The sequence below is a fragment of the Colletotrichum chrysophilum genome (assembly GCF_026319265.1).
Source record: "Colletotrichum chrysophilum strain AFK26 chromosome Unknown scaffold_2, whole genome shotgun sequence".
In the NCBI taxonomy this organism is placed as follows: Eukaryota; Fungi; Ascomycota; class Sordariomycetes; order Glomerellales; family Glomerellaceae; genus Colletotrichum; species Colletotrichum chrysophilum.
In genome coordinates this window covers 445974-458955 of record NW_026517289.1, presented here as the reverse complement: position 1 = coordinate 458955, position 12982 = coordinate 445974, and the positions used below count along the sequence as shown (strand labels likewise).

At 54.3% G+C, this 12982-nt stretch overlaps 4 protein-coding genes across 4 annotated transcripts; 2 read left to right on the top strand and 2 right to left on the bottom strand.

Moving 5' to 3' along the window:
- Positions 1-709: 709 nt before the first annotated feature.
- On the bottom strand, positions 710-1308 carry COL26b_000507 (uncharacterized protein; the record flags this gene model as incomplete). The annotated part of the gene is made up of 2 exons (XM_053173475.1): positions 710-742; positions 934-1308. 2 exons carry the CDS (start codon positions 1306-1308, stop codon positions 710-712), a joined length of 408 nt encoding a protein of 135 aa, XP_053042523.1.
- A 197-nt stretch (positions 1309-1505) lies between these two features.
- COL26b_000506 (uncharacterized protein) lies at positions 1506-2523 on the bottom strand (the record flags this gene model as incomplete). Its single annotated transcript, XM_053173474.1, has 2 exons — positions 1506-1539; positions 1598-2523. 2 exons carry the CDS (start codon positions 2521-2523, stop codon positions 1506-1508), a joined length of 960 nt encoding a protein of 319 aa, XP_053042522.1.
- A 1598-nt stretch (positions 2524-4121) lies between these two features.
- On the top strand, positions 4122-7890 carry COL26b_000505 (putative NRPS-like protein biosynthetic cluster; the record flags this gene model as incomplete). The annotated part of the gene is made up of 5 exons (XM_053173473.1): positions 4122-4771; positions 4829-4900; positions 4952-5420; positions 5484-7076; positions 7135-7890. The coding sequence occupies 5 exons, from the start codon at positions 4122-4124 to the stop codon at positions 7888-7890; spliced, it is 3540 nt and encodes a 1179-aa protein (XP_053042521.1).
- An 846-nt stretch (positions 7891-8736) lies between these two features.
- Positions 8737-9948, top strand: COL26b_000504 (uncharacterized protein; the record flags this gene model as incomplete). The annotated part of the gene is made up of 3 exons (XM_053173472.1): positions 8737-8984; positions 9170-9340; positions 9633-9948. 3 exons carry the CDS (start codon positions 8737-8739, stop codon positions 9946-9948), a joined length of 735 nt encoding a protein of 244 aa, XP_053042520.1.
- Between the last annotated feature and the right edge of the window lie 3034 nt (positions 9949-12982).

Below are 12982 nucleotides of genomic sequence, written 5' to 3'. Positions count from 1 at the left end.
ACGCTTTTAAACGAGGGTGGTGACAAAGTATGCCTTTTACATGAATACGCGGTAATCGTCGCTGCTGTCCAGACGACTCCGAGGTCCTTTCTTCCCCACCGTGCCCGCCTCTGTCATCCAGTCGGAGTTGTCTGATTCAAGGCCTGAGGAGTATCGCGCAAGCCCCTTTCCTTTGCCCAGCACTTCGCTACTCGCCCGAGACGATGCGTAGCCCGGCTGGGCGCCGGACGGACCCTGTTCCGCGGGAGAATTCCTGCTCCAGCGTCCCGTAGATATGGCATTGGAACTGGATGATCGTCGCCGAGACAACGACATCTGCTTTCCGGGTCGGCTTTCCCTGCCGATTCTTGGCCCGCTGGAGTCTTTCTTGACAATGCTGAGAGGTCGAGGAGACATGGAAGACTGGTTTCTCAGGAAAGGAGAGGTCTGGGCCAGCTCAGCGTAGGCGATGCCCAGAGAATCCCTGGGTATTGTCTGCCAATTTTCCGTTCCCCGCGTTGAGGACTCCAGGGAGTCTGAGTCGCTGTCGAGGTTGTAGCGATTGCGGGACGGTACGACGGAGCGCCCGCCAAAGAAAGGGCTGGAGTCCGACTTCCTGCTGATAGGCCGACTCATCATGGACCCCGTCCACGACCCCGGCTGCGAGTCTTGACGCCCCATTCTACCTCTTCCTGACCCGGACCGAGAGCTGCGAACGCTGTTCTGTGATCTAGAACTTAGCAAGGAGAATGTCCGCCTCGGCCTTTGAGCGGGAGAAAAGCGCCGGCCGTGGGTGGGATGCGACCCCAATGGTGTCGGCTGCTCAGGAATTGACGCCAGACTATCCGAGTGTGTAGCAGCCGAGAGTGGCGTTGACCTGTCGAGGACTAGTCTCGACGGCTCTCCCCATGGACTCGTGTAAGCCATATCTGGTGTTGCCTGGATGCTGCTTACTTCGTCATGCATCGAAGGGATGGTGACGTCCAGGGCGCTGCGGAAAGAGTCGTCTCGCTCACCCTGGAGGAAGCCGGAGGAACCAGAAAGGACATCGCTCGGACCGTCATATGTGCTTGTTGATCCTTGGTGCGCGTGTTGTGGTTGGAAGTAAACACCCTCGGTGAGCCATGACGACCCAAATGAGGGCGAGGTAGGCACACTCCTGTCGCTCCGAGGACTCCTCCAGTGTGACGAGTTGCGGTGAAGTGACTGGGAGATGCGGGAGCCGGTGATTGTTGAAAGCGTTCTCGACTGTCGCATCCTCGCCACTGCAGAGTTGAAGTATCCTCGGCTGCGACGGCTGTCTTCGGGCCTCTTGATGATCTCGACCATGGATGGATTGGACGTTTCCCGGCTGTGTCTGCTACCATTCCAAACAAAGCTGCCAGGTACAGGCTCCGATATCTGACTCTTCTTCTGCTCGTGTATGGAGTCGCGTTGTCTCCTTCGTCGGCAGCAGATAATCAAGATCACTATGGCGAAAAGGAAAAGAATAGGAAGGAGCACCGCCAAGGCAATGAGCCCGGGATTCAACCCTCTTCTTGGATTTTCGCTTGCTGCGGACTTCGTAGGGCTGGCAGAAGGCGTTGGTTGCGCCGATGTGGTGGTCACAGCTGCCGACAAAATTTCAAGATCTGCAGCAACGGTCTCGGACTCTCCTGAGCTCTTCGAGGTGGCCTTGACGAGAAGCTTGGTGTTCTTCGGTGACGCAGACTTGGGGACTGTTCCTGTGATTTTGAGCCCATCAACCTCCACCCAATCTTGCGAGTTGCTGAGGCCCAATTCTACATCGGCTGGAGTCCATAAATAGGGCTCAACGTCAAATGAGAAGGCTTCCCCAGGCGTAACATCGAATTGGAGTGTCGTGTTCCGGAAGATTCGAGTCGTTATCAAGACAGACAACAAGATATCAAGAGTATCTTGGTAGACATCTCGAAACGTGAGCGTGGAATTCGAGGATTTTGCGTCGTCGGGAGGTGTGCCCTTCAGGACTAGCGTCGAATTATTGACCGAGAGCCAGCTCGGTAAGTTGGAAGTGGTGAGGTTCAGATCAGTCGGCGCGATAGATTTGCCGTCCAATTTGATGCTTTCGGCCAATGTTTCGTAAGATACTTCTTGCCCCGCCGTCGCGTTGATGTTGACGATGGGAGTATCAGTCGTCAGTTTGTGCGCGCCAACGACGATAGAGAACACGACTGAAACGGCCGAAAATCCTACAATGTCAGACCCAACAAGACTAAAGTCAAACTTTTGAGGCGGCTGAACCAAAGACTCGAATGGCGGAGTCTTTCCAGTGAACGTCAGACTGCCAGAGTCGAACTTGATCCATGAAGGTAGAGGGCTGTTATTTGCTGAAGTGGCGTAGTAGTTAATGCCGTTTCCCGTGTAGGAGAACGTGTCCTTGGCGAATGAGAAGGAAAAGTCGGAAGCAGGAGAGGCTACGACTGCAGATGGCGAAGAAATGTCGCCAAATTGCTGGATTTGTTCGGCTAGCGGAATCTTGACTGTTGGTGCCGGGTTCCTGGTCACCACGAGAGTAGCCGTCATTGTCGCCGAACCAGAGTCGTCTGTCGCAATGATATCTACTGGAACCCCAACTACCTCCCCGGACGGAACATCGGCATCTTGAGGCGTTCCTGACAGACGCCCGGTGCTGCTGTCGATTGAGAGCCATTTTGGTGCATCTCTTAGGCTGTAAGAGATTTGTGATTGAGAAGAAAAGGTTTGCGGTGAAAGAGTGTATGAAAATGGCTCGGATATCCTCGTCGCTGGTGGCAGCTGGGAATTGAATGGAAAGTAAACGACCGGAACTGCGCCTGTCCGCGCAGCTAGATGGAGTAGCAGTAGCACCCGCAGCATCCCAAATGAGGCCATGTCTGACGGGGTGAGTGAAATGAGCGGCATCTGCGAGCCAAAGAAGCGGAAAACAACAACAACAAATTCAATGAGAGAAAGGCATGGCAGACGAAGGTTATCTCGGCAGCAGAGACGGGAGAAGCACAGGACGATACCAGGAGAGGATACACTTGGCGCGAATCATATTGCCATGTTTTCCTGTCTGCCGGTGCTTGATGCCTCCCTTCGCGCCAGTGGTCGCGCCCTCGCAAAGGAGTCGCGAGTGAGCGCGCATCGCGCACACTAACGTTTCCCGTTCCATGTGGTTTCCAAAGGGCACTCGCCCTGTCTCCTACCAAACGGGGACAAGGACGAGCCTCGTTTCAGAGTGATGCGAGCTAAATCGCCATAATGGGAGGCTTAGGCGAGGAGTATACGATGTGTCCATTCCAGTGACAGGTTGAAAGCCTGGGAAGGGTGGTGAGAAAGACTTCATCTCGAAGGTCCGAGGGAGGCGGGATGAGACATATCCACTCGGGATGTTCACCTTCACGGTGAGTGGAATGCAACGCTGTGATCGCTGGCTCAGCTCAAGTCGTTTTGGAAGGTTCCAATAGTATGTATTGGACATGACATTCATAAAGTCCACGACGATACACGATACGATGACGTTCAGTGTCACGGAGAAACGACGTGAAGTTGTCGACTGTAGAGTTATGTGAGCTGAGGAATGGCTCCTCAGTAGGAAGCTCTTGTCCAGTGCGGATATCCCTAACGCGGTTTGGGTAAAAGCGCAGGGTAACTTTGCTATTCTCGCAGGGTGCGTCTTTCCAGCCAATCAGAGCCTTGTAATGGTAGTCGTCCCTTCCTAATACTGCCTCTCTCAGTCACTACCCGCCCGCTAAGTCAAAATGCCTTACTGCCCTCTACGCAGCCCACATTTGTCCTCTGTGCCTGCCCCCTACGCTTGGTTTTGTGCCTACATTTTGCACCTGCCTTCTGCGCTGCCTTCTGCTGTAGGTCACATATGAGTCAAACGCTGAATAAATGGGCCCAGAAGCAGATTCAAAGCCTTTGGTTGGCTTTCACCCCTGCTAAAGCCTGTGACTAATCTTTTAAACTCTGCTTCCACGTGACCGCGCCGTCAGAACCTCCCGCCCACCTCACTGTAAGAAAAAACTGCCCCTCTGCCGACGATCGGCGCACAGCAGAATTCCCCTCTGGTGACACATCTTCCAAGTCAACACTTTCGATCTTGCAATTGTGTTCTACCGGCTCAGTACAACAAAACTTGCTGTCTCTCTGCCGCTATGGGGCTTCCTGATCCCACCATCGACCTTGACTGGGGCGGCTATGTTGGCGCCATCCACGAGATATTCCGCAAGAATGCTTTGAAGAATCCTGATGCGCCGTGCGTCACGGAAACAGCCTCCTCCACCACAATTGAGAGGAGATTCACCTACAAGCAGATTTATGATGCGTCCAACATTCTGGCCAACCAGCTTCACGAAGCTGGCATCTCCAATGGCGATGTCGTTATGATCTTTGCTTCTCGTTGCGTTGAACTCGTCATCGCCTTCATGGGAACCCTGGCTGCCGGTGCCACTGTTACCGTCCTGGACCCCGCATACCCCCCAGCGAGACAACAGATCTATCTCGAGGTCTCACAGCCCAAGGCTCTGATCACGATTGGCCGAGCCAGGGACGATCATGGTGATTTTGCGCCGCTTGTTCAGAAGTACATGGACGAGGAACTATCTCTCAAGATCCAAGTACCCGAGCTACGGATGAGCGATGATGGCCGTCTTACCGGTGGCGAGATTGACGGCAAGCAAGTCTTTACCGATACTGAAAGCAAAGCACAAGCGCCCCCGGATGTTCTGGTAGGGCCCGACTCAACAAGTATCTTGAGCTTTACCAGTGGCACAACATCAAGACCCAAGTCGAGCCCCCCGCAACTGTTGAAGCTTAGAAACTAGCTGACAATTCATAGGGGCGTGTTGGGCCGTCATTACAGCTTAGCCAAGTACTTCCCATGGATGGCTAAAACATTCAACTGGACCTCGGACACAAAGTTCGCTTGTCTGAGGTAGAGCCCCTTAAAGATGATGCCCGTCACAGCTCTGCTAACCAATTACAGTGGTATAAGCCATGATCCTATTCAGCGAGACATTTTCAGTCCGCTTTTCATGGGTGGAGAGCTGATTTGCCCTGCTCGAGAGAACATCGCCCACGAAAGGTTGGCTGAGTGGTTCCGTGATCACAAACCCAATGCGGTCCATTTGACACCCGCGATGGGTCAAATCTTGTGCGGCGGTGCTAAGGCAGAGTTCCCTTCATTGAAGTGGGTTCTCTACGTTGGTGATATTTTGACCAAGAAGGATTGCGCTTCGCTCCGCAAGCTGGCACCCAACGCGGAGATCTGTGCTGCCTATGGTACCACTGAGACGAGCCGCAGCGTGTCGTACTATCACATCAAGAGCCGCGCTGAAGATCCAGATGCGTTGGATAGATTGGGCGACATTATTCCTGCTGGAAGGGGCATTGAGAATGTCCAGCTTCTTGTAGTCAACCGCGAGGATCCTACCAAGCTTTGTGGCGTTGGAGAGGTTGGTGAGATCATGCTGAGAGCAGCAGGCTTGGCTGAGATAAGTCTCCCCCTTCCATGATAGAGTCCTGCTAACCTTCTGCTGCACGGATATCTGGATGACGAAGAGAAAACCAAGGAGAAGTTCCTCCAGAACTGGTTTGTCGACAACCAGAAATGGGTTGATGCCGATAACAAAGTCGCTGATCACGCTAAAGAGCCCTGGAGAAAGTACTACAAGGGCCCTCGAGACAGAATCTACAGAAGCGGCGACTTGGGGTACTTCTTGGACGACTCCGGTAACGCTGCCATCATAGGCAGAGCTGATGATCAAGTTAAAATTCGTGGCTTCCGAATTGAGCTTTCTGAGATTGACAGCAACTTGAGGGGACACGCCATCGTTCGCGAGTGCAAAACGCTGCTTCGAAGAGACCGGAACGAAGAGCCAACATTGGTCAGCTACATTGTGCCTGAACAGCAAGAATGGCTCAAATGGCTGGCAGAGCGCAGCCTGGACGACACCAAGGACGAAGGCACTCAGATCGGACCCGTCTTCGTATATTCCAAGCGCTACCGGCCGTTGCAGACAGAGATTCGTGATCATCTCAAATCTCGATTGCCAGTTCAGGCTATCCCGACTTATTTTATCTTCTTGGACAAGATGCCTTTGAACCCGAACGGCAAGATTGACAGCCCAAACCTACCGTTCCCGGACGCGGCTCTGATCTCGCAAGAGACTTCAGAGGAGGATCTAAAGAGATGGGAAACGCTTAGCAGCACCGAGAAGGAACTGGCGGAGCAGTGGGCAACGCTGATCAGTGGTCTGAATGCGAGAACTTTGCAGCCTGAGTCAGACTTCTTTGAAAGTGGTGGGCACAGTCTGCTGGCCCAGCAGCTCCTTCTCAATATCCGCAAGCAACTGGGGGTCAACATGACCATCAGCTCGCTGTACTCAAACTCGTCCCTCGGGGCTCTCGGCAAGCAGATTGACCGCCAGCGTGACGGCAAGAACGATTCGGCCGCGACGGAGGAAACCGAGGCTGCATATGCCGAGTCACTCGACAAGCTGCTCGGTAGTCTCGATGCTAAGTACCAGACAGCGGACGCCGCAGCACTCTCGCCGGAAGGCAAGACAACCGTGTTTGTCACCGGCGCCACAGGCTTCTTGGGCTCCTACATTGTTAAGGACCTGCTCGCGCGTGAGAGTATAAATGTGATCGCCCATGTCCGTGGAACAAAGAGCGTCGCGGCTGCCCTCGAGCGGCTTCAGAGGTCACTTCGCGGATACGGCGTATGGCAGGATTCTTGGGCTGCTAGGCTTAGCGCAGTCATCGGTGACCTGGCTCAGCCGCGTCTTGGACTCGATGACGATACGTGGAAGATGCTTGGCGACACTGTCGATGTGATTATCCATAATGGTGCCCTCGTTCACTGGGTAAAGCAGTATGAGCATCTTGAGCGCAGCAATGTTCTGTCAACACTCGATGCCCTGCGGCTGTGTAACCAGGGAAAGCCTAAGCTCTTCTCATTCATCAGCTCGACAAGCGTTCTGGATACGGACCACTATCTGGATTTATCACACGAACAGACCAAGACTGGACAAGGCGCTGTCATGGAGGCTGATGACATGATGGGCAGTCGCACCGGTCTCGGCACCGGATACGGCCAGTCCAAATGGGTAAGTAGCCTCCACAGACACTCTCTTCGCAAGTAACATCCGTTCTAACGCACCACAGGTCTCTGAACAGCTCGTCCGCGAGGCTGGCAGACGCGGCCTCCTTGGATCGATCATCCGACCTGGCTATATCCTTGGAGATGCTGCTACTGGTGTCTGCAATACCGACGACTTTCTTCTCCGCATGCTCAAGGGCTGCATCCAACTTTCCAGCCGTCCGCATATCATCAACACGATCAATGCTGTGCCTGTAGGCCACGTCTCTACCGTGGTTGTTGCAGCTTCCCTGAATCCTATCCCGGCTGGAACTGCGAATAGCGTCCGCAGCAGCAGCGATGACGTTGGTGTCCATGTTATCCATGTCACTGCCCATCCTCGCCTACGCATGAACGAGTATCTTTCTACCTTGAGCTTCTATGGCTATGATGTTCCCGAAGTGGATTACGACAATTGGAAGGCCCAGCTCGAGACCTTTGTCTCGGCAGGTCCCACCCAGAAAGACGAGCAACAGAGCGCCCTGATGCCTCTTTTCCACATGGCAACGAATGACCTCCCTAAAGACACCCGCGCGCCGGAACTTGACGATCGCAATGCTGTCGCTGTTCTCAAGGCCGATGCGGACCGGTGGACAGGTATTGACGAGAGTGCGGGAGATGGCATCAGTAGGGAATCGGTTGGCCGTTTCTTAAGATATCTCGTCGAAACCAATTTCTTGCCGCGTCCGACTGGACGGGGCAGGGAATTGCCGGCTATCAAAGATGGTGTTGTTGAGGCGCAAGCGAAATGGGGCGTTGGAGGACGTGGTGGTGCAGCGTGATGAGAGGCAAAGAGAACAAAACTCAAAATCTAGAAAGTGAGGACATGTTTCAATGGATGGAAACGCCTAAGCTAAAGGAATAGACCTTGAAGAGAACTTGCACCTGCTTCACTATGCTGCGAGTACCTAGTCTTTGAGTCCTCAAGGATTTCATAGTCGTGCACCTGTTTCCTGGATGAGCACCAGCTGGATCACATCCTCTAGGTACCGATGCCTACTTAGATCAGCTTGTCAAGTTCTGGCCTACAGTGTGTACCCCGTTTAAGTAACTGTGCGATGTTTCAAAGGGTTGAAATCACGCCAGACCGCCCTCAAACTCGAAGTAAAGCAGCGACAGCTCAGGTTCGACGCTAGAAACAAACTTGGCGGCCGAGTGTGACTACCTTACTGAGGTAGGCACTGGACCTGAGGTAAGGCAAGCAAGCTCCTTCCACGTCTTTCTCGGACGACCAGAGAAGGTGATGACTCGATGGGAAGTGTGGAACTTGCAAGCAGAACCCGCCGCTGAGGACGGGACACTACACTAAGGGACCAATGTGAAAGTCGGGGCAACCCCGCTTGAGGCAAACGCACTTCCCCTTATCGGAAAGTCTAGATTGTCGTCGACCTCAGAAAAAAAAAAAAAAAAAGTCCCAACAAAGACCAGCGATACCGCTCTTTTCTGCCTCAGATCTGCAAACGCCCAAAAGCACCACCTGCCTTGAGAGAATCAAACGCGCTCTCAGCCTGCTCTACCTACAACCTTGCCTCCAGACGCACTCGACTTACCGTTGCATCATCCGTACTCACCCAGAAACAAACAATAGCATTATGAGAATTCTCAACAACCCTCTCATTCCAGAACAGATGGACTCCGCCGAGAGGTCTCCCTCGCCCGAGTTCTCGCCCTTGGCGATCGGCGAAGATCTCACCCCGCTACCCGCCTACAAGGCCGCACAAACCAACTCCTTCGACATCGCCGGCCTACTGTCCACTCCCCTCAAGCTCCACGAGGACCTCGCTTCGGGATGCGGAGGTCAAACCTGGCCCGCGGGCATGGTGTTGGCAAAGCACATGCTGCGTTACCACCGGGAAGCTCTGACCGGAGCCAGAATGTTGGTGACTCGGCCCCATTGCGCTCGCCACGTTTCCTGAGCTGGTTATCCCCGAGCTCACGCTCGCCTACACTTTGCTGCAAATCCTGCTGCACTTGACTTGCCGGAACTTAACCGCATGCTAATGCGAGAGAACATGTCGTGGAAAGAAGTTGAGCTGACTCGTGGCTTTTCGGAGCAAATAGACTAGAGCTAGGTGCCGGCGGCGGACTCGTCGGTTTGGCTGTTGCTCTAGGTTGTGACCTGCAGCAAACGCCGCTGTACCTCACAGACCAGGACGAGATGTTCGAGCTCATGGGCAGGAACACCAAGCTGAATGGTCTTGATGGCAAGGTTAAGCCCATGATCCTGAATTGGTAAGTAATTTCCATTTACCTCCGATTCCAGCCGTGCGCATCCTTCCCCCAGACCATCAGCCCCAGACTTGGGACAAGTGAGAGGTGTCTGCCAGCGCTGAGGAGTTGCGCGTGCGCGGGAACCAGCAGTGCACCAAAGAGTTATGAAGCCAAAGACTTACAACTTGTCCTGGCTCACTCTGCTACTGCGCTGCGCTGCGCTGCAATGCACAAGTCCAAGCACAAGCAGGCTGCGCATGCACTCGGCTGATGAACGGATGACTGATGAACGGATGACTGATGAACGACACAGGGGCGAGCCGTTATCACAAGAAGTCGTCGACTTCAAGCCGAATGTCATACTCGCAGCCGACTGCGTGTACTTTGAGCCCGCCTTCCCGCTTCTATTGGAGACATTGACAAATTTGCTGACGCTGGAGCCCGACGCGACCATCTACTTCTGTTTCAAGAAGAGGAGACGCGCCGACATGCAGTTTCTCAAGAAGGCACAGAAGGCGTTCCAAGTGACAGAAATCGTGGATGATGATCGCGCCATATTCAGCAGAGAAGGGCTGTTTCTGTACACCTTCGCCAGCAAGAAGCCGACCGCCAACGGTGCTCGACAGTAGTGAGCATTGACTGGCATCCTGTCATTGGCAAACCGTTCTCTTTTTGGGAAAGACAGCATCAAGCGCCTGTTTCGCAAAGCTCTCGGGAGTCGGGATCTGAAAGCCTCGACTCGGGCCCAGGGATTTGCGCAGTGCGCCATGTCAAACAATGACTCGAAGTCGAAAGGCTACTTGACCTTGACAACTTTTGGTGTCACTTGCGCGCCAGAGTAGGTGTGCGGAGATCCATGAGTTTGTCCGTTGGCTCAGGGAAAAGGACGAGATGAAAAACGATTGTTGTCTCCTTGCTTGCCTCGTTCGAGGATTCCAACCCACAGCCCAAGGCGGGGCGATGTCGTGTACTGCTCGGTGTCGTGGACATCTCTGAGAGGTCGCTGCACCGCGTCAGCTGACAGTCGATGCAGAAAGCGCCTGTCATCAACAGCGTGGAAGAGACGCAATAATAGACGAATAGAGAGTAGAGAAATAGAGGCTCATGTCAATCAAAAGAAGCTTTTTAGAGCACCACATATCGTTGGATCCAACACGCATGTGATCTCCAAGAGTAGTGGAGAACTGTGCGGGTGGGCATACAAGATCTGGTCCCCAGAGTTCAGAGTTCAGATTTCAGACTCCGGACGATCATTTGATGGGATGGTTGGCTTTACCATAGCGCAACTACGAGCAAGAGATGTGGACGAGAAAGCTGTGAGTAAAAGGCCGGACGACGGCTCGAAGGAAAGCGAAATCAAGACTAGCCCGAGAATAGGTCTCAGGAGTGAGAAGTAAGAACGGTCACCGAACAGGTGAGGGGTTTTCTGTGTCTTCCCCTTCACACAACTGCAGGCTGCTGCAAGCCATTAACGAATCAAGCATCAAGCCGCGGGTGGCCGAATGAAGATGCAATGCGGGAAAATCTCTGCGTGGTTGGCGCCGCGGTACGACGCCCACCCAACGTGTCAGCGTGTCAGCGGTGTCCACCAAACCACTGTAGGTTTGCAGGCACGAACATGGAGCTATTAACTGCAGCGCAGAGGCTAGCCATTCGAATTTTTAGAAGGGAGAAAGTGATGTGGCATTGCCTGAATTGCCTGATCATCCGGGACCAGAGCCGGACAGGGGGAGAATGGGCTGTGAGGGTTGCGCCGGGCGGGGGCTTTCCACCGAGGCGTCGCTGTGATTGGCGCGTACCTTACATCTGCAAGGAACCCGTCGCCCAAGCCCGTTGTCTGGACCAGCTCGGGCGTTCGCCTTGGTCGCTTGAGGGCTGCCAGTCTGCTTCCTTCGTCGCATCGCCGGTTCATTTTGTTTTTGGCTTTCGTTTTCCCCCCTTCCGTGCCTTGGTCAGGGTTGAGCAATCGTTACTTAGCGTCAGGCACAGGTGAGCGGGGGACCTGACCTGGTGCCAACACCCTTGAAAGGTCGCCCTCGACGCTGACCATTGAGTTCTGAATGACACTGACTTCTCCTGCGCGGCACGGTAAGGTAACATCCCAAGTTGTCGACCAGTGTTTCTTTTTTCACGTTTCTCCTGGTGCGTCATCTGTCCAATGTTGCATCGCACATTGCAGCCGCCATGGCGCCGGCATGCTCAACCACGGTCTGCTGGGATCCTTCTCGCAGCGCGGCAACGGTTGCGCCTTCTTCCATGAGAGACAATTAACTAACACCGAGCCAGAATGCTGGCGCAGCAGGCGCAGGCCTCCCGCGGCACGGCACCTCACAATAAGGGAAGGTACTGTGTGTGCGCAGAGCATGGCGGTTGGCAGGCAGGTACCCGTCCTGGGCACCCCGGTGCCACCGGATGATCGTCATTCTTTTGTTTCCAGGATTCCTAGACGATGCGAGGGGAGGGGAGAAACGGTGTTCGGACCCTGGACCACCTACGTGCTACCTACCCCCTGGGCTGGGTCTCTCGGGGCTGGGCTGGCCGCCAGGGCCTTGGGTGAGGAGGAGGGAAAAAAAAGCTGGAGCGCACTTCCCAGTTTCCGCGTGTTTCAAGCACCAGCATCTCTCCGGCGGTTCATCCAATCATCAAGTATGGGTGGGAAGAAACAAGATGACATTATGACAGGCAACGTCAAGCTTGGAATGAGACGGGAGCCCGGGAGACGAAGGCAAGAAGGCATGGACATGGGACGAGGGAACGAGGCAAGAGACGCGCAGCCCGGCCCAGTTCCAGCCCTGAAGCCGTGCCGTCAACCGCGCTGCAGCGGCAAATCCAAGAGCAATTGGCAACTACGAAGCACGCGCAGACCTTGCGGTTACGCATGTGATGGGCCAGCATAACGAGTCAATTGCGAGATGGAAGCTCTCCAGACCCCGGCTTCTTATTGCCGTTCTTACGTTGGCAGGATACGTTACGCTGCCCCAGTCCGATCCATCCACCACTTCCCGATATCCAATACTCTGTATTCTCGACGGATGTGCGGCTAGAGTTCAAACAACCAGTACTGTCTCTGACTCCCTGTACGCGTTGCTGGTTCAATGGTTTGAGCGAAACGGCTGTCAAGTTGCGTTTCCTCGGCATCCATTTGCCTAATGTTTTCTCGGGTTGCGGTTGTCGTCCCTGGTTGCCTCAGCCCAAGTCGGTTTCGGGTTGGTCTGGCTGGCAAACATCCCATCTCCAACATCCTAATAAGCGGAGGCGTTCAAGCCCTGGAGAGCCAAGATGGGCCATGCCAGAACTGCGAACCCCAAGAGGCATCCTCTCCTCGTCTGCTTGCCTGATCTCGTGGCGTGCTTGGTGCCAGCGATGCCAGTCTGGAGCGAACGGGCTCGTGCTAGTGCCATCCAACGGGTTGTTCACGCCCCCTGGACTTGCTTCTTTCGTGTTGGTACGTTCTTTTTTCGGACCTCCAGCATCCAACGGTCCAGTGACGAGTGAGGTCGTCGAAGCAGTTTGTCTGCCTCTCCAAGTTGGTCCAGGGGGGTTGCAGGGACGGTTACCACTCAAGAATCCTGGTTTCCACGCCATGACAAGGCCCCGCTTTTGCTTTTTATTCCCTCTCGGGGCTTTTGCGAATTCTGTTGTCACTACCGCTAAGGCGGCGGT